The 25,672-nt window shown below is 49.5% G+C and overlaps 2 protein-coding genes across 2 annotated transcripts in view; one reads left to right on the top strand and one right to left on the bottom strand.

Moving 5' to 3' along the window:
• The first annotated feature begins 4,826 nt into the window (after positions 1–4,826).
• RCVRN (recoverin) lies at positions 4,827–12,089 on the top strand. The gene is made up of 3 exons (XM_060082905.1): positions 4,827–5,207; positions 8,953–9,064; positions 11,974–12,089. The coding sequence occupies exons 1-3, from the start codon at positions 4,827–4,829 to the stop codon at positions 12,087–12,089; spliced, it is 609 nt and encodes a 202-aa protein (XP_059938888.1).
• A 6,452-nt stretch (positions 12,090–18,541) lies between these two features.
• GLP2R (glucagon like peptide 2 receptor) overlaps positions 18,542–25,672 on the bottom strand; it is a 46,031-nt gene continuing 38,900 nt past the window's right edge. Inside the window, exons 11-13 of the mRNA XM_060081932.1 lie at positions 24,257–24,395; positions 19,900–19,941; positions 18,542–18,877 (exon numbers count right to left, since the gene is read on the bottom strand). Of these exons, the coding sequence (XP_059937915.1) occupies positions 18,542–18,877; positions 19,900–19,941; positions 24,257–24,395 (517 nt within the window). The remainder of the gene's footprint in view (positions 18,878–19,899; positions 19,942–24,256; positions 24,396–25,672) is intronic.

Here is a 25,672-nt window from a genome sequence, read left to right on the forward strand (position 1 = left end):
AACGGGAGAGGCCACAACAGTGAGAGGCCCGCGTACCGCCAAACAAACAAACAACAACAACAAAAAATTGTTTTTTAAAAGAAAAAAAAAGACAAGGATGTCCACTCTCACCACTATTATTATTATTATTATTATTATTTTGTGGTACATGGGCCTCTCACCGCTGCGGCCTCTCCCGTTGCGGAACGCAGGCTCTGGATGCACAGGCTCAGCGGCCATGGCTCACGGGCCTAGCTGCTCCGTGGCATGTGGGATCCTCCCGGACCGGGGCATGAACCCGTGTCCCCTGCATCGGCAGGCGGACTCTCAACCACTGCGCCACCAGGGAAGCCCTCACCACTATTATTCAACATAGTTTTGGAAGTCCTAGCCATGGCAATCAGAGAAGAAAAAAAAAATAAAAAGAATACAGATTGGAAAAGAAGAAGTAAAACTGTCACTGTTTGCAGATGACATGATACTATATGTAGAGAGTCCTAAAGATGCCACCAGAAAACTACTAGAGCTAATCAATGAATTTGGTAAAGTAGCAGGATACAAAATTAATGCACAGAAATCTCTTGCATTCCTATACACTAATGATGAAAAATCTGAAAGAGAAATTAAGGATACACTCCCATTTACCACTGCAACAAAAACAGTAAAATACCTAGGAATAAACCTACCTAGGGAGACAAAAAAACCTGTATACAGAAAACTAAGATACTGATGAAAGAAATTAAAGATGATACAAATAGATGGAGAGATATACCATGTTCTTGGATTGGAAGAATCAACACTGTGAAAATGACTCTACTACCCAAAGCAATCTACAGATTTAATGCAATCCCTATCAAACTATCACTGGCATTTTTCACAGAACTAGAACAAAAAATTTCACAATTTGTATGGAAACACAAAAGACCCCGAATAGCCAAAGCAATCTTGAGAACAAAAAACGGAGCTGGAGGAATCAGGCTCCCTAACTTCAGACTATACTACAAAGCTACAGTAATCAAGGCAGTATGGTACTGGCACAAAAACAAAGATAGATCAATAGAACAGGATAGAAAGCCCAGAGATAAACCCACACACATATGGTCACCTTATCTTTGATAAAGGAGGCAGGAATGTACAGTGGAGAAAGGACAGCCTCTTCAATAAGTGGTGCTGGGAAAACTGGACAGGTACATGTAAAAGTATGAGATTAGATCACTCCCTAACACCATACACAAAAATAAGCTCAAAATGGATTAAAGACCTAAATGTAAGGCCAGAAAGTATCAAACTCTTAGAGGAAAACACAGGCAGAACACTCTATGACATAAATCACAGCAAGATCCTTTTTGACCCACCTCCTAGAAAAATGGAAATAAAAACAAAAATAAACAAATGGGACCTAATGAAACTTAAAAGCTTTTGCATAGCAAAGGAAACCATAAACAAGACCAAAAGACAACCCTTAGAATGGGAGAAAATATTTGCAAGTGAAGCAACTGACAAAGGATTAATCTTCAAAATTTACAAGCAGCTCATGCAGCTCAATAACAAAAATACAAACAACCCAATCCAAAAATGGGCAGAAGACCTAAATAGACATTTCTCCAAAGAAGATATACAGACTGCCAACAAACACATGAAAGAATGCTCAACATCATTAATCATTAGAGAAATGCAAATCAAAACTACAATGAGATATCATCTCACACCAGTCAGAATGGCCATCCTCAAAAAATTTACAAACAATAAATGCTGGAGAGGGTGTGGAGAAAAGGGAACACTCTTGCACTGCTGGTGGGAATGCGAATTGGTACAGCCACTATGGAGAACAGTATGGAGGTTCCTTAAAAAACTACAAATAGAACTACCATATGACCCAGCAATCCCACTACTGGGCATATACCCTGAGAAAACCATAATCCAAAAAGAGTCATGCACCAAAAGGTTCATTGCAGCTCTATTTACAATAGCCTGGAGATGGAAACAATCTAAGTGTCCATCATCGGATGAATGGATAAAGAAGATGTGGCACATATATACAATGGAATATTATTACTTAGCCATAAAAAGAAACAAAACTGAGCTATTTGTAATGAGGTGGATGGACCTAGAGTCTGTCACACAGAGTGCAGTAAGTCAGAAAGAGAAAGACAAATACTGTATGCTAACACATATATATGGAATTTAAGAAAAAAAATGTCATGAAGAACCTAGGGGTAAAACAGTAATAAAGACACAGACCTACTTGAGAATGGACTTGAGGATATGGGAAGGGGGAAGGGTAAGCTGTGACAAAGCGAGAGAGAGGCATGGACATATATACACTACCAAACGTAAGGTAGATAGCTAGTGGGAAGCAGCCGCATAACACAGGGAGATCAGATCTGTGCTTTGTGACCCCCCGGAGGGGTGGGATAGGGAGGGTGGGAGGGAGGGAGATGCAAGAGGGAAGGGATATGGGAACAGATGTGTATGTATAATTGATTCACTTTGTTATAAAGCAGAAACTAACACACCATTGTGAAGCAATTATACTCCAATAAAGTTATTTAAAAAAAAAAGAGCCCTAAGTGGGGAGTCTCGCCTCCCTGGGCTTTCCTACCGGCTTCGCCATTTGGCAACTGTGTGACACAGGCAGGTGACATCCTTTTGGAGCTTGGTTTCTTCCTGTGACATCGGCCTCGCCTCACCTGCAGTCTCGGTGTGGATACCCAGGAGGCACTTCTAATCACCTCCCATGCCAGGTTCAGAGGCCAGGGTGAAGGCCTCTGGCCTCACTTTCATGGCCTGGGTTGTGTTTGTTTGTTTGTTTGTTTTTGAGTTCACTGACTGTCCTGTTTCTAACTGCTCTGGAGAACAAATGCCTTGCTGCAAGATAGCGAAAGTCTAGACAAAGAGAAAGGGCTCCTTTCGAGAAATAATATGCTGTCACAAACTGATGGGAAAAAATAATGACACATACACACACACCCCACCCCCTAACATTAAGGCCTCCTGAGAAACACTCTGGACCCGCAGTGGGTGGGGTGGGCAGGAGGGACAGGTCCGCACATCTGTGCCTGAACTTCTGGGGCCTTTCTGAGCAACATCAGGGGAGGCTGGCAGGTGGCTTTCTCCCAGCAGCGGGGACCTGCTTTCCCCTGCCATTAGCCTGTTACGAAATAGGATAAAAACCCCAACTCACCCGCCTAGACACTGTGGGCTTTATTCTTTATAGTTACCACCCCTGGACAAAGAAGAGACATCTCTCCCATCCAAGATGGCGATTCTGGGGTTCCAGGCGTTATGCTCAGCCAAGCAAGGGCACCACCGACCTCTCCTTTGGGTGATGAGATTTCAGGTGCAAACCTACTCACAAGGGCTCTTCCCTGTGGCTTGTTCTGGTGACTGAGCTGACCGCAGGGGTGGAAGCCTCCCCTGGTGGAGCTCCCTAAGCCCTACTTGTCCATTCACTCACTCAACAAGCATGTACTGCTGTCTGCCAGCTCCTGGCACCAGGCTTGGTTGCAAACTGATGACCTGCAGCTGAAACTGAGCCACAGATAAGTTATATTTATCCCACCCTGTGTTTCTGAAAACTTGGAAATGACTCTTAAAGTTTGGAAATTACAACTGAAAATCTGATTTCTGGATTTCTTTTGGCTTACCAAAAAATCTAGTAACGCCAGGCCATAATCCCATCTGACCACATCCAAATGGACTCGAACACTGGCAGCCCCTGCCATGTAGGCATGGGCCTCACCACTCCTATTGCCTCCCTGACCCCCCAGCTTCACTCACACACTCCACTTGCTGGCCCCTGTAGGCAGTTTAGTTTTTGATCCCTGTCGTAGAAGAATAATGGCAAAAACTAACATGTGTTCAGCTCTTACTACGTGCCAGGCTCTATTCTAAATGCACTGCACGTATTAACTCGTTTCAGCCTCACAATAACAGTGGGAGAGACGCTATTATGATGCCAGTTCACTCAAAGAATAGTCACTGAGGGCCCAAACCCGCCAGATACCCTTCTGGCAATGGAGATGCAGTGGGCAACAAAACAGATAGAATCCCCGCCTTCATGGCGCTTTCATTCTGGTGCGATCCCAGGCAGCCGGCAGAATAAATAAGCAGTAAGTCAGAAGGTGTACATGCAATCAAGGAAGAGCAATCAAGCAGGATAAACAGTCTGGGGCGTGCTGACAGTTGGGGGTGCTCTTGTTAACAGAATGGTGACTATAGGCCTGGCTGAGAAGGCGACATTTCAGGAAAGCCGTGAAGGAGGTGAAAGATTAGGAGAAGAGAATTCTAGGCAGAGAGAGGTTAAGAAACGCACCTGGGGTCACACAGCTAGTAAATTGCAAAGCTGAGATTTGAACCTGGGCTGGTTCCAGAGCCTGGCTCCTGACCCCTGCATTACAGGGCCATGCCTGTCGCTGAGACCCTCAGATTTAGGGCAGAAGGCAGGCAGGGAACATCGTTGCTCTTAGAGAGCTAGAGCTGGTGGGGTAAGTTGGGGCAGGGATGGATGAGGGGCAGTGGGAAAGGCCTCGGCTCAAGGCTTCGGCTCTGAAGATTCTGATCACCTGTCCTATCCTCCCAGAAGGCCAAGATGGATTGACCCCCTGCTGTCAGCTCTTTATTTTAATCTCAGGGGGCTTCTGGGAGCTCGTCTCCCCACTCAAGCTCCAGGCCCCTCCTTCCTCCAAGTACTGAGGTGAGCCAGCCACAAATCCTCCTAATCCACCAGCATCTCAGGGTGCAACCGCTTCCAGCAGCGCCCAGCCAGGCAACCAGGAGACCTCATTGCTCCCACACGCCCACCCACCCAGCGGTGACTGACCGGCTGGGCCCACACCTCCTCACCCATGGGGAACAGCAAAAGCGGAGCCCTGTCCAAGGAGATCCTGGAGGAGCTGCAGCTGAACACCAGGTTCACAGAGGAGGAGCTGAGTACCTGGTACAGGACCTTCCTGAAGGAGTGTCCCAGCGGCCGCATCACCCGACAGGAGTTCCAGACCATCTACTCCAAGTTCTTCCCTGAGGCCGACCCCAAGGCCTACGCCCAGCACGTGTTCCGCAGCTTTGACGCCAACAGCGATGGCACCTTGGACTTCAAGGAGTATGTCATCGCCCTGCACATGACCAGCGTGTGCAAGACCAACCAGAAGCTGGAGTGGGCCTTCTCCCTCTACGATGTGGATGGCAACGGGAGCATCAGCAAGAACGAAGTGCTGGAGATCGTCTCGGTCAGTGTCAGCCTCTGTGCTCCCGGCTGAGCTGGACGGGGGTCACCCGGGATCAGGACCCCCTCCCTGCTGCTGCTTCTGCACAGGGGGCCTGGCTGGGGGCGGGGCTGGAGGGGGGAGTGGGGAACCGCGCTTTGTGGGTCAGTGGCTCTGACAGCGTGGTCAGGAGGGGTCTCCAATAGACCAATATTAAGAGAGGGCTGGGGCCTCCCTGGTGGCGCAGTGGTTAAGAGTCCGCCTGCCGATGCAGGGGATACGGGTTCGTGCCCCGGTCTGGGAGGATCCCATATGCCGCGGAGCGGCTGGGCCCGTGAGCCATGGCCGCTGGGCCTGCGCATCCGGAGCCTGTGCTCCGCAACGGGAGAGGCCACAACAGTGAGAGACCCGCATACCGCAAAAAGAAAAACAAAAAAAAAAGAGAGGGCTGGGTGTGTTCCCACAGCTTCATTTTCCTCCTGAAGAAGAAGAATCTCGGTATTTCCTATTATTTACCTATATTGTTTCCCTCTTTCCCTCCCACCTTCCTTCCTTCCTTCATTAAAATGTCCTTCAAGGGGCCTCCCTGGTGGCGCAGTGGTTGAGAGTCCGCCTGCCGATGCAGGGGATACGGGTTCGTGCCCCAGTCTGGGAGGATCCCATATGCCGCGGAGCGGCTGGGCCCGTGAGCCATGGCCGCTGAGCCTGCGCATCCGGAGCCTGTGCTCCGCAACGGGAGAGGCCACAACAGTGAGAGGCCCGCGTACCGCTAAAAAAAAAAAAAAAAAAAAAAGTCCTTCAAAACCTTCCACAGGACATACTCAGATTCTTTCACAAGTCATTATATATATATATAAATATATATAAATATATAAATTTATAAATATATACATATATATAGATATATATAGATATATATATATATATCCACACGGCTTGTGGGATCTTAGTTCCCCAACCAGGGATTGAACCCAGGGCCATGGCAGTGGAAGCTCCGAGTCCTAATCACTGGACCACCAAGGAAGTCCCTCACAAGTCATTTTAAAGACACATGTTTCAAATACATTGGCCCAGGATAAGATCATCCAATAAGATTTTTAGATGTCTGAAAAATAGTTTCATTTAATATATAAGTAATCCATGCAATCTAGAAACCTACACAAAAGAAAATGAAAATTGCCTTTCATTATAGAGAGAAAACTACTGTCAACATATGGGCATATACCTTTCCAGTCTTCTATCTGTAGATTTAAAAATAATTTTAGAACTATGACATATTCACATATAGTTTTTAGTATACTTTTTTCAGCCACTATTTTATTATGAATGTTTTCAATATCAAACTGTTTTTAATAGCTGCTTAGAATTCCATCTTATGGACATGCCATAAAATTAGTTAGCCATCCCTATATTTTTGGACAATGAAGATGCTTCTATTTTTTCCTATTATATAATTTCTATTTCCCTTCATTTAGTATCGTTTTACAGGATCTTTTTTGCCCCACTACTCCATGCCATTAGCTTTATTTCTCTAATTCCATTCCTGTTAAGAGAGAATATTTTTCATATTTTTTTTTTTTTTTTTTTTTTTTTTTTGCTGTACGCGGGCCTCTCACTGCCGTGGCCTCTCCCGCTGCGGAGCACAGGCTCCGGACACACAGGCCCCGCGGCCATGGCTCGCGGGCCCAGCCGCTCCGCGGCACGCGGGATCCTCCGGGATCGGGGCACGAACCCGCGTCCCCTGCATCGGCAGGCGGACCCCCAACCACTGCACCACCAGGGAGGCCCTTTTCATATTTTTTGATGCATTTGCAATCCTGCTTTCATTTGCACAGTTCTTCCACCCTTATTAGGAGAAACCATAAATAAAATAGCTAAGCATGCAGCTTGTGGTTAGTGGACTCTGCTTGGGCCTCCCATTAGGGGCAAGTGTGTGCAGGAACCTCGCTGGCCTCTGGGCACGGCCTGTAGAGCAAGCTCCCCTGGATTGGCAGGTGGCCTGGGATGGGGACCACTCCCTCAGAACCACCTAAAGGATGCCAGGCCCAGCAGAGGCCTACAAGTTGGTGCTCCTTCAGGGAAAGGAGGAGCTGGGGGAGGAGAGAAGGAGGGGAGCATCCACAGCTGAGGCTATGCAAGATGATGCCGAGGGCTTCCCTGGTGGCGCAGTGGTTGAGAGTCCGCCTGCTGATGCAGGGGACACGGGTTCGTGCCCCCGTCCGGGAAGATCCCACATGCCGCGGAGCGGCTGGGCCCGTGAGCCATGGCCGCTGACCCTGCACGTCCGGAGCCTGTGCTCCGCAATGGGAGAGGCCACAACAGTGAGAGGCCCACATACCTCAAAAAAAAAAAAAAAAAAAAAAAAAAAAATGATGCCGAGCCTCTACTATTCACCAGGTTCAAGGTCACTGGCCTGGGAGTCAGAAGTTAGGGATTCTAGTCCCAACTACTTCACCACCAAACTGCATGGCCTCAAGAAAACCATATAATCTCCCAGCGCCCAGGGTGAGGATGCAATTGTTCGTTCTCGGTCCATTCACCAAGGCCCTGACAGTCCGTCCTTGGCGTTAGAAGCGGGGTTGGCCGGCAGCCAGTCACTCCCAGCCTTTAGCCGTCCAGCGTGCACATGGTTCCCTGGCTCAGGACAGACGGAGGAGTTAAGGGAGCTGCTGCACTTCAGTGCCAGGAACCTCTGGGCTCTGAGCGCTGTCAGCAAGGCTGCTGCCCCAGCTGCTGGGTTTGGTTTCCTTGCTTCTCTTGTTACAGCACAGGGAGCTGAAAGGGGGCTTCTAAAGCTGCTGATCTTCCCTCCAGGTTAATTTCACAGGCATTACTGCCCCTGCCTGGCTGGCTCCCCGATGTCTCCAAGGCCTGGTGGAATCCTAGTAACCTGGAGCTGAAAGGGCACATCGAGACCACCCTGTCCCTTTCCCTGATCGCAGGTCGGGAGGCACTTCCTTCTTTGCTGGATATTGTCCATCCAACTCCTTTATTAATGAGACTAGAGGGAGGTGAGACGGATCCTTGAGCTTTAGGCTAAATCTCTCTCTGGATCCCTCCCTGAGCAGGAGGGTAAATGAGGGGCTTCCCGAGAACTTCCCCAGCCCCTAGAATGCAAGTACAGAGGTTCTAGAACCAAACTCGCCTGGGTTAGAATCTCCACTCTTCTGCTTCTGGCTGGGTGACTTCTAACAAGTTAGTTGACTCAGTTTCTTCCTCTGTGAAATGGGGCCAATAACCCCCACCTCATAAACTTGTCATGAGTTTACAGGTAAAAGCGCTTAGAAAAGTGGCACACGTTGATCACTTAACAAACATTAGCCCTTACAACCAAGGTACCGCCTGGACCCAGAAGAAGCCGTTTGATATTCTAAAACTTCTGGGGAGTGGGGTTAAAGGTACTACCAGTTCCCAAACTGCAGCCTTGGGATTGCTATGGGATTATCATCAGTAAGTTTTTGATTCTTATCTTCATTTTTTTAATAAGATGAAAGTAATATGTCTACAGGAGCAGGAAATTCAAACAGTGCAGAAAGGGACAAAATAAGAAGGGAAAGCCATCTTCACCCCTCCCCCACATTCCCTGTCCCTTCTGAGGACCTCAGAAGTACAGATGCCCCTTCCCCATCCCCAGGAACTTGGATTCAGTAGGGCGGGCTGGGGCCTGAGCATCTGCATTTTAACCTCTGCTGTGGTGCATCCTGGTAAGCGACATGGGTTCCCCCAGAATTACTCCCTCTCATGGGTTCTCCCTCTTGATTCGGTGCAGGCTATTTTCAAGATGATCAGTCCTGAGGACGTGAAGCATCTTCCAGAAGATGAGAACACCCCGGAGAAGCGAGCTGAGAAGATCTGGGGGTTCTTTGGCAAGACGGATGATGGTGAATTACTTCTCCTTCCTAGGCTTTGATTTCACAGTCGTGGGCTGTGTCCTAGAGATCCCAACAAGATCGACCCTTCCGAGTCCAGTGCCCACGCAGGACCGAGGACCCCTCCTCCTGCTGCGGGGCTCTCGGAAGGGCTTTTGTGGGGAGTGAGCAGAATGGTCAGTGGGCAGTTGTGGGACCCCTCTGGAGCTGATGGGAAATGGAACCACGTCCCACCACTCATAAAACTCCATCCCTGCCTGAGATCTCTGGGGGGAGGAGGAAGGCTCTAAATGATGGTGTGCTTTGGAAGAAAAAAACATCTTTTGTTATGACAGAGTTAACCCACATTGAAGGAATAGTAAAAAGTCAAGGCAACAGCCCATTAGCAGTTTGTATGCAAACGGCAAGTTTAGAGGCTTTGCAAGCAAACCACTTTCTTTTTCAATGGAGTGCCTGTTTTTTTTAGACACTTTGGTTTACTTGTTTATAAAAATGCCTTCTGCACGGTTGGGACAGGGTAAACCTCACTTCAGAATAATCTGAAAGCATGGAGTCCCAATAAGTGGGATCTCAGTTTACATGGTTTTTCCTTTAGGAAGTTAGTTTGGGTCTCTTGAGAAGCATGGCCAGATGGGATTAGATTTCAATTAGATTTCAAGAGATTGATGGGGGGAAGGCATATGAGGGAAAATGGGGAGGGGTCTGGAAGAGGCAGGGATAAGCCATCAGACTGCAAAGCAGATGAAACATTTATGCGCAGAGGCAAGGAAAGCGGGTTGGGTAAGAAAAGTCTTAGACTGCAGTGCTGGGCTAGGACAGTCTTGGCAAAGCTGAGGGGGTGTCCTCAAGCCCCCTTCTTCCAGGAGCTGGCCTGTCTTGGCTCCCTGCCCTGTTCAGTCTGGCTGGGAGCAGCCTGTGGGGAGCACGGCCTTGCATTGTAAGCACAGATGGATTCCACAACTGGGCAGCGAGGGCTGCTGGTGCATGAGGCCCATGTCCAACTCGGGAAGGACACAGGAGAGGGGCTGGTGTCAGATGGGGGCTGCAAACTTGAATGACCACAGGGGCCGTGATGATGAACGAGACAGAAGTGGACAGAGGCCCTACTAAGTGATAGATAGGGACTGGCAAACAGTGTGGGGCCTGAGGGTCTGTCTGGTCTTACAGCCTCTGGTCAATTGTTGCCACACTGGAATACAGAGCCACTGGGGCCCCACATCTGATTTGTTAAAAAGAGAGGCCAGCAATCGAGATTTTTAAAATCCGAAGTGCCTCAACTGATGAAACACTGCGTGGTCCAAACACATCTGAGGAACCAGCATTGGCCCCTTTTGTGATCTCTGGGGCAGTCTCTTACCAAGGTTCCCAGGCACAGGCCTGAGCAGGCTGTTAAATAAGGACCTGCTAATCTGCAGTCTAGGAAGAAGGCAGATCAGCAACCAGATCTTTTGACGTTAGGGCCAGAACTAGGGCGAGGCAAGTGAGGTGCCCTGGCACAAAATTTAAGGAGGCACCCATTCTCAGGTGCCAGCCCTGTGCTCGCAGGACCCTAAAAGTGAGAGCCTCCTTAAATTTGGGAGGGTAGGCACCTCCCTTGCCTCACTCAGATGCCACCTCCCCTTTGAGCACCTTCTCTTGGCTGCTTAAGATGCCGCCTGGTGGCACCTTACCCCACTGGCTCTTTCACCTGCTGAGTCCCTTGTTCTGCTATGTGCTAAACTGAAAACTGACCCAGGTGAATGTCACAGGGGGCAGTGGTATTGAGAGGCTGAGACAGGACTCCTACCACGTGATTCCGTCTGGAGGCAACGCCTCACTCCTGGGAGGAGTTTCAAGCTATGTGTGAGGCTGATAGGGCAGCTGGGACTTCTTTTTTTAAATATATATACATTTATTTATTTATTTTTGGCCACATTGGTTCTTTGTTGGTGTGCGCGGGCTTTCTCTAGTTGTGGCGAGCGGGGGCTACTCTTCATTGCGGTGCCCGGGCCTCTCATGGCAGTGGCTTCTCTTTGTTGCAGAGCACGGGCTCTAGGTGCGAGGGCTTCAGTAGTTGTGGCTCCCGGGCACAGACTCAGTAGTTGTGGCGCACGGGCTTAGTTGCTCCACGGCATGTGGGATCTTCCCGGACCAGGGCTCAAACCCACGTCCCCTGCATTGGCAGGCAGATTCTTAACCACTACACCACCAGGGAAGTCGGTGGCTGGGACTTTAAAACCCAAATGTCACCATCCTGACCTGCACAGGGAAACAGCCTGGATCCTAATCCAGGAAGGATTAAGGTTGCCGAAAAGGCCTGGAACATAAGCCAATGGCGAAACCCTAATCAGCTCAGCCAAGCTTTATTGAGCACCTACTACGTGCAGGACTATGAGCATAGCCATGAGCAGGAAGGAACAGCTGCCTCATTTTAGGGTCAGTTCTACAGGTGACTGTCTCCCCATCAGACAAGCAGTTTCCTGGGCCAGGGGACATTATCTCACTCCTTTCCATGCCACACCCTGCCCTCTGGCCCCTGCAATGACCTCAGCCCCAAACACAGTGACTCTGGCACAGAGGAAGGGCTTAGTGAGTGCATTTCACTGGATAGAACTGAATTCAATAGTTGGGGACAAGGATCTCTCTTGTCCTAAATGGGAAGGTAGATGAGGGATGCAGAGAGCCTAGGAAAGGATCACCAGCCAATCAGAAGAGACACAGCACACTTCCTGGAGGCCCGGCAGTGCCTGAACTTAACCCTCTTGTTGCTGGTTTCTGGGGAGGTCCAGGGGTCCTAGGGTGGAGTCAGGGGTGGGGTTACCCTCAGGGGCACTGAGACTCAGTATTTTCATAATAGATCCATCTGTACTGGGTATGCTGGCCGACGTCAGCTTCATTGCAGCCTATCCTGACTGTAGTAATTTCTTCCCCCCCGTGCACAGATAAACTTACAGAGAAAGAGTTCATCGAGGGAACCCTAGCCAATACGGAAATTCTGCGACTGATCCAGTTTGAGCCGCAAAAAGTGAAGGAGAAGTTTAAGGAAAAGAAACCCTGACGTCAACTGCTCAGGTCTCCTCCCCGTCCCCCGCCCCAACATAAACACGCATGTGCACACGCGCCCCCCGGGGCGGGAGAGCCTCCAACCCGCAGCGCATTAACCCCGCAGCACATTAACCCCGCAGCAGAGCTTCCTGCCAAAAGGAAGTGTCTTTAGCAATTCACCAAGTCCCGCCCACTATACCTGCCTGCCTCCCCTCCACCTGCCCGCCAGCCCAGGCTTCTGCAGTAATCCCAGGCTTAGGTCACAGGAGCCCTAAATATCCCCACCCCCTACCTGTAAGCTCCTTTGTGGATTGTTGGGTAAGCAGGTTCCAATAAATGCAAGAGGAGCCGGGCACACAGCTGACTGGTCATTCTCGAACTGGAAGAAGAAATTATTTCTGTCGGCTCAGCCTCAAAGACAAGGATGTGTCGCAGTCGTAGGCCAGGGTGCGGGGACTGTGGTGCTGAAGGAGAGAGACAGCACAGGCCTGTTCTCGTGCAACTCAGGGCGCAGAGGTGACCACAGACCTTGAAGGAGTCGGCTGAGGTGATGAGGTTACCGCGGAGACACGCAAAGCACTGTGGGAAGGCACAATGGGAGGGGCCGACTAGCCTAGAGATGTGGCAGGTGTTCCTAATGAAGAGGCATTTCAATTAAGACCCAGCGGACTGTCGTGGGGGAAGGGTGGTGGTGGGAAAGCAGTGTGTCTCAGAGACCCTGAGGCAGGAATGAGCATTTTGAGTTCTAGGACCCTGAGAAGGCCAGCGTAGCCAGAGAGCAGAGAGGAGGGAGAGCGGATTGTGAGATAAGCATCCAAAGCAGACAGGGGCCAGAGCACGCAAGGCCTTCCCTGCAGCCCCAGGGAGATGAGGGTGGTGAGTACCGTGTGGGGTTTCAAGTAGGAAGGATTTATGTTTGTCAGAGGACCCTCTGGCAGGGTAGAAATAAATCAGAGGGGCAAGACCGAGGCCTGGAGATCACACTCTTACAGTCGCCCAGGTGGTCTGGGCCAGGGGAACAGCAGTGGGATGAAGAGAATGGGACCTGCTCAGGAGATATTTAGAAGGTAGAATCCACCTGACTGGTACAGGGGAGGAGGGAGGAGCAAGGATGGCAGCCAGGTTTGTGGCTTGGGTGCCGGGTGAGTGGTGACGTCATCCACCGAGATGGGAAACACCTGGGAGAGACGCTGGTTTCAGGAGATAATGACAAGGTCAGTTTTGATACGCTGCGAGGTGAAGACAGATGGCCCTGAGGCCCCTATTTTTAGGGACAAGGAAAAGGAGACGCAGAGACAGCAAGCAGCTCGCCCAGGGTCAGCTAACGAGCAGAGGCCAGGCCAGCGCTGCCCACTGGCCCACACTGCCTTATCAGAGCTCTAGGGCCTGGGACACCTCAGAGCTCCACTGGCGGGTTCTCAAGAGCATTGTGTTCATTGTTTTGAAAGTTCATTTTTTCTCCAGGCCTAAGTTCCAAGATGAGGTTAGAAAAAGGCAGGACATGCAGATGTCCTGGACACTTGAGCAACCTGTGTGCAACCCTCTGAGGCTGGGGCATCTCCATCTGCTGGCATGGGGGGGATCACCCCAGCTTTAGCAACAGCAATGGCACAATCACCGCCGCCAGAAAGTGCTGCTCTTTGTGGAGGGTGAACTGGAGAGTCATCATAACACTCAAGGATGGAGCGTTTCCTATGAGCATCCTGCCGGGTGCTCGGCATTATTTCACTGATGGAGGTGTTATTATCCCCACAGTATAGATGAGGACACCAAGGCCACGAAGTAAGAGTAGGATTTGGTACTCAAACAGGAGTCCCTTTGATTACACCAGGCTGCCTCAATAGTTTTCACCTGGACATGACAGGACAGAGAATTCTGGGATTGCACAGCATCGGAGCTGGAAGTGAGAGGGGACTACACAGCATCTGGTCCAGTGGTTCTGGGGGGAGGACAGTAATAACCTGCCCAAGATACCCCTCCAGTATCAGGCATAGCGGGCCACCCAGGAGCCACGTCGGAGGGAGACGAAAGACCCAGGGTGGTCTAGGGATAGAACCAAAGGGCTCAATGCCTCACTCCAGTGCTCTTTCCACACACACTGCCCCTCCATGACTGAATCTGGTTGACTGGGGTGTGAAGTTGGGAGCTTTTCACTTCTCTCTGAGGTCAAGGTATCCTTGTCACTCGAGTCTAAAAGGATAGACACTGCATAATAACCGTGTTGGTTTGTGGTTCAATAAGAGACATAAAGGGGCCACTGGACCTTCTGTTGGCCATGGAGGACCCAAGAGTCATAACCTAATTAGCACATCCTCTGTTAGCTTGGGGTGGCAGGGCCACTTGGGCTGGGATCCTGTACAGCTCTAGGGCACCCTGTGGGGAAGATGCTAAGAGAACTCAGAGGCAGTGTAAAGTCCAACTTGACTGAAGAGAAGAGAAGGAGGTAGGGGTGGTAATGAGCTATGTCATCAAGACTCTTCCAGATGCAAGGAACGGAAGACCCAACACCAGTTGCTGTGGCACAAATATTATTGACTCATGTAACTGAAATTCCAGGAGTAGCACCAACTTTAAGGTCAGGCTTAATCCAAGGGCTCCAGAAAGGTCTCAGGGCTCTTTCTCCATCTCCTGGTTCTGCTTGCTGCTGTGGAGTCTCCATTCCCAGCCAGGCTTTTCCCCCAAGAGGGGTACCAGCAGATCCAGGCTTACTTCTTTGTGGTTCCAATTTCAGCAAGAAAGAAAAAATGCTTTTTTTGTCAGGAGTCCCAGGACTGTCTTTCACTGGCTCTGATTGGTTCTACGTCCATCCCTGACCCAATATCTGGTGCCAGGAGGATGTCATGCTCAGGCTGGCCAAGCAGATTTTCATGCCCATCCTTGGGGCTGAGGATGGAGTTGGAATGACTCAAACTTCAAGGACTGAGAGTGGGAGATGTGTGATTTCCAAAAGGAAAATTTTGGTGCTGTTAGTATAAGAGGGGTGGATTGTAAAAATAGATGTCCACTGTAGAGACTTTGTGGAGGTCACTTCACATCTCTGAACTTCTGCTTCCTCATGTACATGGAAACTCAAGGGCAGAAACAAACTCGTCAAGAATAACCCAAACTGCTCTCACAGGGTCCCAGCCTCTTGTGCAGTGGCTCTTGGGCATTTCTTAGCATCCCCAGGAGGCACCCCAGACAGATTCATCAATAGGTCCCTCAGTGCCAGGTACCATTGCTGCCACCAGTCACATTTCCACCACAACCAAGGCTACAGTGCTTCTGACGTGTCCAAGCTGTGTGCTGGGCTGCTGGTGTGCTTTCTGGCCTCACCAGCCATCGATGTTTCTAGAAAGTGTCCCAGGTGATTGCAAAGCCAGGATTGAGACCCACTAGGCTGCATCTTTAAGGCAACAGTGAATGATCTAGGGAGTGGTCTAGAAGAAGGCAGACACTTGCCTTCCACCCTTTTGACCTCTGACCTCTGCTTCTCTCTCCGACCTCTCTGCCCACTCTTCTTGGTCCCTGAGACAATGGACCACCCAGGTTCCCAGGCTTAACACTGCAGCTCTTTTTCCCACTTCTGGCCAGGAACAGTGCACCAGATTCTCCAGGGGCAGAGACCTTCAGCTCCGGTGTGAAACCAATGTAAAAGAATCAACAAAATACAAATCAAATTAAATAAACTTATGTTAATCATTAGCAGAACAAGAGCAAGCAGCAGTGTGTGTGTGTGTGCCACCCCATTTGTGGAGTAAGCGGGGAGGCCATATTTACAAGTGCTTAAAAAAAAAGTTCCTTCTATCAGTGGCCGGGTCCTGGATAACTGACCCTCGACAGCATCTGATGCTCCCAAGACGCTTCTGTCTTGTCTCCTTTGATGAATGTGTTCTGAACCTGCTCTGAACTGGCTATGCTGGATACTAGCTGGGAATACGACACGGCCCAGCTTTCTAGGTGCTAATGGGTTGATGAGAAACAGCAGAGATTTTTGCAGAAAGGAAAAAGTAGGACATATATTTTAATGATTGAATTGTGGACAATCTGGGCACCAAAAAACAAACCTTTGCTTTGTTATGTACTTGCCTAATGTCATTGCTTCAGTTTCCCCTGTTGCAGAGCAGAGCCAGGAATGGGGGGAGGGCACCGGCCTCAGGTGCGAAATTTAAGGTAAGCGACAAAAAGCTCAGTAATCAAGATAAATAATATTTTCATGCAATCGTTTAAAAATAAAAATTAATGTTAAAACGTCCATGATGAGCAAAATATCAAAATTTTATACAGTCAGGACCAGACCCTTTATTTGCATCTCATGGCCTCACTTGCTTCACCCTCATCCCAGCCTTGGTTCCAATAAAATGTCTTTTTTTTTTTTTTTTTTTTTTTTTTTTTTTTTTTTTGCGTATGCAGGCCTCTCACTGTTGCGGCCTCTCCCATTGCGGAGCTCAGGCTCTGGACGCGCAGGCTCAGCGGCCATGACTCACGGGCCCAGCCGCTCCGCGGCATGTGGGATCTTCCCAGACCAGGGCACGAACCCGTGTCCCCTGCAGCGGCAGGCGGACTCTCAACCACTGCACCACCAGGGAAGCCTAAAATGTCATTTTTATAAGTGGCCCGTGGGCTGTAGCTTGCAGATTTGATTTTTTAAAATATTGCATTAAAATATTACTTATCTTGACGACTGGGGGTTTTTTAGTACTCTCTTAAATTTTGCACCTGAACTGAGGTCTGCTTGCCTCACCCTGGTCTCTGTCCTGCTGCAAAGTATCCTTGACAATGGAGTTGCCAGGACAACTCCAGGATGAAATACAGGATGTGCAGTGGATTTGGATTTCACGTAAAGTATATCCCGTGGGATATACTTAAACAATAATAATATTCATTTATCCGAAATTCAAATTTAACTGAGAATTGTGGATTTTTTTAACATCTTTATTGGAGTATAATTGCTTTACATTGTTGTGTTAGTTTCTGCTGTATAACAAAGTGAATCAGCTATACGTATACTTATATCCGAATTGTGTATTTTTAATTGCAAAATCTGGCACCCCTACTTGATAAGTATCATATCACGCCTCCCCCTAATATAGGACTTGGTCCCACAGCATCATACTCCAGCCACCCACGTACACATACATTTTACACGCTGTTAAAGTGACGCTCCTGAGAACTGACATCCTGTTTCCATAGAACATTCCTCCCTTGACCTTCCTCAGCCTCTTGCCTTAAAGTTGCAGCCACTGAGCCTGACCCTAATTGCCTGGGCCCTCCTCAGCCTCCAGAAGCACCCTCCACTCAGGGTCTGGGCACAACGTACTCCCCACCTGCAGACCGGGTCCACAGCCCCAGTCCCCTCGGTGCCTCCTCGGTATGTCCAGATCAGCCACAGTCCTCTCATTTCAGCTGGGTCCCCTCCAGCTCTCAGCATCCAGTTCCATACGAGTGGGACTCTTATCAGTGGGGGACTCAGGGCCGGGAGAACAGTGGGCAAACCTCTCAGAGCAGAAGGTACAGCCATCCAGGTATCAATGGCAAACCAAAAATGGCAGAGAATGGTAGGCAAGTAAGGCTTGAAGAAGCCAAGCTCAGAAAGGCAGGTGGAGCCAGAAAAGTGAGAAAATGACCAAGAGCAACTTTCAGAGGGGCCCTGGGTGCTGGGGCCAACCCTCCGAGGAAGGATGGGCTCGTTACAGATCAAACAGAACTGCTGCTGCCCACGGATGAGAACTGAGATGGAGAGAGGGAGGGAAGACTTGACAAGAGAGGAAGAAGAGAGAAGGGAAGGAGAGGGCTCTGGGGGGCGGAGTGCGGTCCACCCTGTCAGAGGAGGGCAGGCGTGTCACAGCTGAACTGCTGTATGCAGAACTCCGGCGGTCTCTCCCGCCAGCTCAGAGGGGCTTCTGGCTGCCGCGCATCCTGCCCCAGGTTTTCAAAATGTGGGCTCGCATCCGAATTACCTGCGATGCTTGTTACACAATTCCCATCACCGGCCATCGTCCCAGATGCACCCTCTTAGAATCTCTGCCATGAGTCAGACTCTGCATTTAAAACACTTCGCAGTTGGTCCTTGGACACACTGAACCCGACTTCAGATCGACACCTTGTACCATGAAGGGTAAAGGAAGGATAGCGGCTGGCCTCTATTTCATAGCAGACATCTCTCTGTATCCTAGGGCTCCATTCACTCGAATATGGGCCCAGCCCGGGAGGCTGGTGGCATTCTGGAAAACACACCTGCGGGGGTGATGAGGATGACAGGGCACGCAGAGGCGGTGAGTGTACGCAGCCTCTGTCGTACAGAGCAGGACAAGCCTGGAAGAGACGTCCAAAGTAGGCGGGGCGACGTCACGTCGGAGTGGGCGGGGTGCGCGGGAAGTGGGCTGACTTTGCACCCGCGAGGTCAGCAACGTGCAGCTTGTCCGCCTCCTCCGTCGCCCATCTCAGGAGTCTCCAGGGTGCGGAGCCAGAGATGTGGGCTCCTGCCTAGATCTCGCTCTCCTGGAGAATCTCCTCCATGGTGTGGACCAGGGTGAAGTCCCCCTCGCTGCTCTCCGACACGCTGCTGCCCCGGGGCCAGGCTGCGTGGCCTTGGCGGGGCAGGGCGCCCGCCACCCCCAGGCCCTCTGCAGTCAAGTGCAGGAGTTGCCCACCGTGGGGCGAGGGCCGCGCCTTCTGCAGCTTGCCGGAGCCGGTCCCCTCCGAGAGCTTCTTGGGACATTTCTCTAGGAATCGGAAGTTCTTCCCCAGGGCCCAGGCTCTGCAGCCCGAGTGGTGGGCTAGCAAAAAGCGGGCCCACTGCTTCCGCAGCTCGGCCTTCACCTGCCAGGTGAGAAGAGGGCGGGGTTACTGCCTGGGAGTCACTGAGTCCTGTGTCCACTCAGCAAATGTGTATCGAGTGGCTACTCTGGACCACCCTTGGGAAACCTACCTTCTCACTAGGGGAAACGAACAAAGAGAAGCAAACAAATACATGTGAGCAGAGCAGACGATAGTGACACGGTGAGGCCTTTAAGCAGGACAGTGGGGTGAGGAGACTAAAATCTGAGATAGGGTGTTCAGAAAAGGACTGTGTCGAGGTGACATTTGAAACCTGCCTGGTGGATCATGGGTCCCTGCTTGAAGATATAGAAAAGGCAGCAGTGAGCAAGACGGAAGAGGTTTTGATGTCAAGAGGCTTACATTCTAGCGGAAGGAGACAGAAATCCATATTTAAACCTGGGATGGGGGGAGGGGAAGATGAAAGGGAGCCAGAAATTCCACCAACTCCTCAAGTCAGGAGAAAACTGCTCTGGCCTCTTCCCCTCCCCCTTTCAAGCCTCTTTCTGGGGGAGCAAAGAGTTGGTTGGGGGCTCTGCAATAATATTAATAATAAAAATAATCGTTGTTACCACGCATAGGACCTTTACCATGCATCCCTGGGGTATCACTGCAGGGTAGGGACCATTGTTATTCCCATTTTACGGACGAGGAAACTGAGGCTCAAAGAGCCACAGTGACCTGACTAATGCAGATCTCCTAAGTGGGTGAGTCATGGCTTGAATGCAGATTTTTGGACTCCAGAGTTACAGCTGGTAACTGTATCACAGTTTGATACTCCCAGTGCAGCTCCAGCGGGGCCATGGTTGGGTTCTGGAAAGAAAACTCATCCCAATACCTTTCCCCATTGGTCTAAGATGCCTGCTGCTCTCTCTACTGGATGTCTGTGGTACCCATTTGTCCCAGGACGTGCTGGTCACTGCACACCCCCCCATGGCACCATCATGTAAACCGAACTCTCCAGGGGCAGTAGGATGCCGGCCCCAGCCTCGCAGGGAGCCAGGATGGCAGCATGGAAAACGTACCTCTCCATTGGCAAAGCAATACTGCAAGGCCACAAGAAGTCCCTGGAATGAAAGGAAGAGGTGGCGTGAAGCTTGACTCAGTAGAAGGTGTGTCTGACGGTCACTTGGAAAGTCCACAGAATGGCCCTAGTCCTAGTGGCCCCTACAAGAGGCAGGCAGCTACTTGCTTGTACTAACTAGAGTGAGTCATAATGATTACATTAACTCGGATTTCCATGGGGTCTCTTCCTACTTTGACACTCACCACCCACATCAGCCTAGGCATTTGCTTACATGCTCACAGGTCAATGATGATTAAACCCTAAAGGTTCTACATCATTCATTCAATTATATAAATACTGTACAAGGTGACTGTCCCATTTCTATTTGTCCACAGTGGGCAATGGCTAAATTTTTTTGCCTGATTTGCATCCTTTCCTGACCCTCCCCTACTCCCTGGGCTTCTGGCAGGGCTGTCAATCATTTGGTCCTCATGTTCTAGGAGGGCCATCACCACAATAAACAGCCCAAATGGTCATGTGACCCAAGCAGGCCCAATCTCAGTTCTTTTCACCAGGAAAGAAGAGAAAGTTGCACCCTCTTCCCTGCTTTTGCCAACTTTATAGTCAAAGTTAGTCTGGAGACACTCAAGGGCATCTTCCCAGCTACGTGGGGAGCACCTGTCTGAGGATAAAGCCAACATAGAGAAAAGCAGAGGCTGGAGATGGTCAGAGACAGATTTTGATGATATTGTTTGAGTACCTGGATCCAGCTATACCTGATCCTGAAATTTTCATTTTTGTGAGATAGTAAATACACTTTTCTCTTGTCAGAATATTTCTTTTGAAAAGATAGATCATTTCATGCCTGGGGTTTACCATCACACTTAGATTAAAATACAATATCCTAACCACAGGAGGAGCTAAGGTGATGTGGCCTTGTACAAGTCTGTGTCACTGACCTCACCTTGTACCACGCTTCCCCTCAGCTACTATATTCCAGCCACACGGACCTTCTGGGTGCCTTCAGCATCTCAAGCTAATGTATTAGGTTGCTGTATAACTAAGTGGATCAAAACAATAAAGATTTATCATCTCACATACTTCCTATGGGCCAAGAATCTGGCCATGGCTTAGCTGGGTATTCCCGCTCAGGGTCATTCTTCTGGTTGCAGTCAAGTTGTTGGCTGGAACTTCAGGTATCTGAAGGCTTGACTTGCTTCCAAGACAGCTCACATGCCTGGCAAGTTGGTGCTGGTTGTTGGTAGGAAACCTCCATCTCCCTCCATAGAACTTCTTATGTGTCCTCAGGACGTGGCAGCTGGCTTCACCCAGAGGGCGTGACCCAAGGGAGCAAGGCGGAGGCTGCAACCCTTTTTATGTCCTAGCCTCAAACATCACACACTTTCACGTCCACAACACTCTAATGGTCGCACAGGTCAACCCTTTTCTGTGTGAGAGGGCGCGACTTAAGTCTGTGAAAACCAGGAGGCGAAGATGACCGGGGGTCATGTTGGAGACTGGCTATCGGCTCATTTCTTCCTCAGGTCCCGTGGCCACACTTTCTGTTTTCTGGACCATTCTTTCCTCAAATCTCTGCCTAACTGGCTTCTCAAAATTCAGTTCATAGCTCAAATATCTCCTAAAAGAGAAGTCTTTCCCCACCACTCAATTTTTTGGTAGCCGTTCTAGTCACAATCACAGTTCTCTATTTTATAGTCTTCAGAATATAAATAACCAGAATTGTTCTTCATTTGTCAACTTGGTTATTATCTGTCCCTCCCTGCCCCCTTCCCCCAACCAGAAGACCACCTTCATCTGGTCTCTTCACTGCCAGATATTGGAAGGGGGTTGGCGTGCTTTCAGTGTGCCAGACGTCTCACAGATGAGTTGGGTAAAATAGGATTCCTCATCACAAGTGTGTCTTTCACTTCTTCAGGTTCTTGAGTCATGGTTTGAGGGACATCCTGGAGTCTGGTTGACTCTCATTCTAGATGAAGCGAGTGTGAAGGTAGCGGTCCCACGAACAGATGGCTGTCACTCGGTATGTCACCACCACTTGGCAGTCTCTCCAAAGATCCCTTGACAGCAGGAGGCTGGTGAAATACTCTAAGCAATAGGCCCTTGGGAGAGTGAAGGGTCCCCTAAAGCAGCAAGGAAAGGAAGCTGTTGGGTCCAGTGCTAATTTCTATGGTGGAGTCACTAAGATACGACCCACTGAACGTACACCTGCACACCTGCCCACCCATGCTCTCACCTCTGCCTGGCGGGCTGGAGGGGAACAGCGTGGGGGTGTTCAGAAGGTGCGTGGCCTCTGTCCAGGCACAAGCTCCTACGTGTGTTTCTAGCTCCATCTGCAGAGCTGCTCTGATTCCTCGCCTTCCTCGGTGGTGCCTGGTGGGGAACAGAGCTCAGGCTGCTGCAGGACCAAACGACCAGTGTGGTAGCTGGTCTCCAGAGACGGCCCCAAGGATTTCTCCCCTCCTGGTAGGCATATGGGACCCTTCACATCAAGAGATGGACCATAACTTCCCTCCCCTTGAATCTGGGATGTCCTTGTGACTCCTTCTACCAGCACAATGTGGTAGAAGTGACATTCTGGGACTTCCGAGCCTTTGCCTTAAGAGGGTTGGAAGTGTCTGCTTCCTCCCTCTTAGAGCACTTGCTCTTGGGATACTACTAAGAGTCCAGCTGCCACGCTCTGAGATGCACAAGATAAGTAGAGAGGCCACATGGAGAACTTAGGTTCCTAATCGCTAGCCCCAGCTGAGCTCCCAGCCAACAGCCCATGTCAACGTCCAGCCATGTGAATGAGCTGTCTCGGACGTTCTGGCCCAAATCAAGCCTTCAGATGTTTGCAGCCCCATTCAAAGATGACATGTATCAGGCTTCCCTGGTGGCGCGGTGGTTGAGAGTCCGCCTGCCGATGCAGGGGACACGGGTTCATGCCCCGGTCCGGGGAGATCCCACGTGCCGCGGAGCAGCTGGGCCCGTGAGCCATGGCCGCTGAGCCTGCGCGTCCGGAGCCTGTGCTCCGCAACGGGAGAGGCCACAACAGTGAGAGGCCCGCGTACCGCAAAAAAAAAAAAAAAAAAAAAGATGACATGTATCAAAAGGTTCACCCTGCAGAATCATTCAAGATAATAACATAGTTTCTGATTCAAGCCATGAAGTTTGGGGGGAGTTTGCTACACAGTAATGGGTGACCCAAACATGCTCCCTTGCCAGGGAGTCTTGATAGGCTAGGATCTGTCCTACAAAGAAATCTGTCCCACAAAGCTCTGTATGAGCGTCTTATCTTCAACTGGCCTTGGGTGTGTGAGATCAGCTGATCAAGGGGTCACATGACCGATCAAGTCCTCAGAGGAAAAAAGGCCACCAAATACTACTGACATAACAGCTGTAATTTTTTGTTTTGTTTTTTGTTCTTTCTAATTTGGGATTACTTTTTAAAGAAGATTAAGACCAAGCAACATAGGAAACCCAAGTGACTAAACTTTAGCCTTTGAAATCCCCCAAAAGACTGAAGTAAATTAAACATGGTTTCAAAATGAAAAAATGTTACCAGTGGGCGCTCTGTCTGCATTCAATTCAGCTCTAACAGAAGGTAAAAAGAGCCATTGTCCAGTTGACCCTACCATACCTCAGGCTCTGTCCCCTGGGCCTTTGGTGAGTGTGGGGGTTCGATGAAATTTATTTTGACCCAAATAAAGCCACTCCAGCCAGTCTCAGCCATCTGAGCCTTCACAGCTTAGGTTCCAGACATATGAGTGGAGAAGTCATCTAGAAAGTTCAGCCCCGGCAAGCATCCCTGGAGCAGAGGTGAGACATGCCTACTATGTCCTACCTGGATTCTTGACCCCCAGAATCATGAGAAATAATAAAAATTACTGTCGTTTTAATCTGCTAAGTAACGGATGACAATTTAAGCCCTGGATAACCAAAACACCAAGGTACCTTAACCACAGGTGGCCTCCTGTTTCTAGTTTCATCCCACACACATCTGTCAAAGTCCCGAGAGCCTCCTGGTCTCTACTCACTGTTCATTTTGCACAAACTGTGCAGAGAACCCAGCAAAAATAGGTGCTGAATAAAAGGCTTCATGCTGACACGGTGAATATGATTGTGAGTCACACCAACTGTTATAGTGCAGGAAACAAACCACTTTTCCCTTCTTAGTCACCGAGTCACGCTGGCAGGATTAAAGCAACATTTCCATCTCCACACCCTTCTAATGCCAAAGGCTCTCGCTGATCAATCCTACTGATAACCGGAGCTCTCTTTCCATCTTCGGGCCCTCGCAATTTCGAGTGTGTTTGGATCAAGGGCATTTTGTTTTCTCCAAAGCCAAAGGCATCCTTGTTCAGACGTCTACTTACGTGGAAGGAGCTCAGAGTCAGCTGAATGAAGAGTCGTATATATCTTGGAAATCCTTCAACTTGATCATCAGTGATGAAAGAGAAGAGAATCTCATGAACACCCAATAAAGGAATGAGGACCAGCGTGGACTTGGCCAATCTGCAAATAGCAATCAAATATGTGTCATGAAAGCCACCTTGGGAACAGGCAACATTTCCTGCTCTTCTGTGCATCCTTTATTGTAGCTCTAATGGCATTGATAAATAGTTGATTTTCCCGTTTGTCTCCTTGGCTACACGTTGAATGCCTTAAGGGCCAGTGTGGTCTTGTTCACTGATGCATCCCCACACCTGACTCATGGAAGATGCTCAGAAAACATGAATTGGATGAATGAATGAATGAATGGATTCCTCCATATAATGATATACCTACAGATCTTAACGTTTTCCTTGATGGATAGATTTCCATGCACATGGCTGTCACCATAGGACATTACATCCCTTACCAGGTTTGGCAAGTTTCCTATTACCTGGCTAGCAGGTGCCTCTACCTCTTTCTCTATTTGGGACTTCCAGTGTCAGTGCTTTACGAAGCCTAAAAAGAGAAAGAAAATGACTTGCCCAGGGTCACGCAGCCACTAAGTGGTACCTCCCAGCCTGGAAGGGGGGCTTCTGACCTCACACTCAGGCCTTGCACACTCCAAGCACGATTTCATCATCTGCCCCCAAGCTGCCCCCAACCCTGGTGATAGCAAGGGCAGCAGGAAATGAGAAACTGATCTTCCTCGTAAAAAGTGCTGTGTGGAAGCTTGCTGTTGTATACACTCTACACAAAAATGACAAACATTCCTTTGTACCACCCACGTGCAAATGCACAGCTGGGACCCAAACATCCCATACCGCATACTGGTGGTTCCCAAGTGGACAGACTATTAGAATTCCTTACAGAGCTTTTAAAATATATATTTTTTTATTGGTTGGCTCTCTCTATATATAGCTTCCTGAGCCCCAATGTCAACCCCCTGAATCAAAACCTCTGGGGGTTGGATTCTGGGAATGAGAATCCTTAAGGGACTCCCCACAGGATACTGACAAGCAGCCACGTTTGGGAACAACAACTCTTCACCATTGAGCTGCTTCTTGATTTCAAACTAACTACATCAGCAAAGGTGACATATTCAGGGCATAAACAAAGCTACTGTCTGAGATACATTAGGAAAAAAAGAGCTTAAATGTGATGATTTTTTTAGCCCAAGTCCTTGTCTTAAAGGGCCAAACTAGGAGAAGTTTCCTCCCCACTGAATAAAAACCCCGTGGAGTTAAAGATGTGGAAACAGAGAGGGTCAGCAGCCCCTCATGGGCAGTATCTTCAAGAAGGTTTAACTTTATGCAAGGGAAAGTGCTTACTAGGAAACTTGCATCTGTGAGAGTCATTCA

Source organism: Mesoplodon densirostris, chromosome 18 (genome assembly GCF_025265405.1).
Source record: "Mesoplodon densirostris isolate mMesDen1 chromosome 18, mMesDen1 primary haplotype, whole genome shotgun sequence".
Lineage (NCBI taxonomy): Eukaryota > Metazoa > Chordata > Mammalia > Artiodactyla > Ziphiidae > Mesoplodon > Mesoplodon densirostris.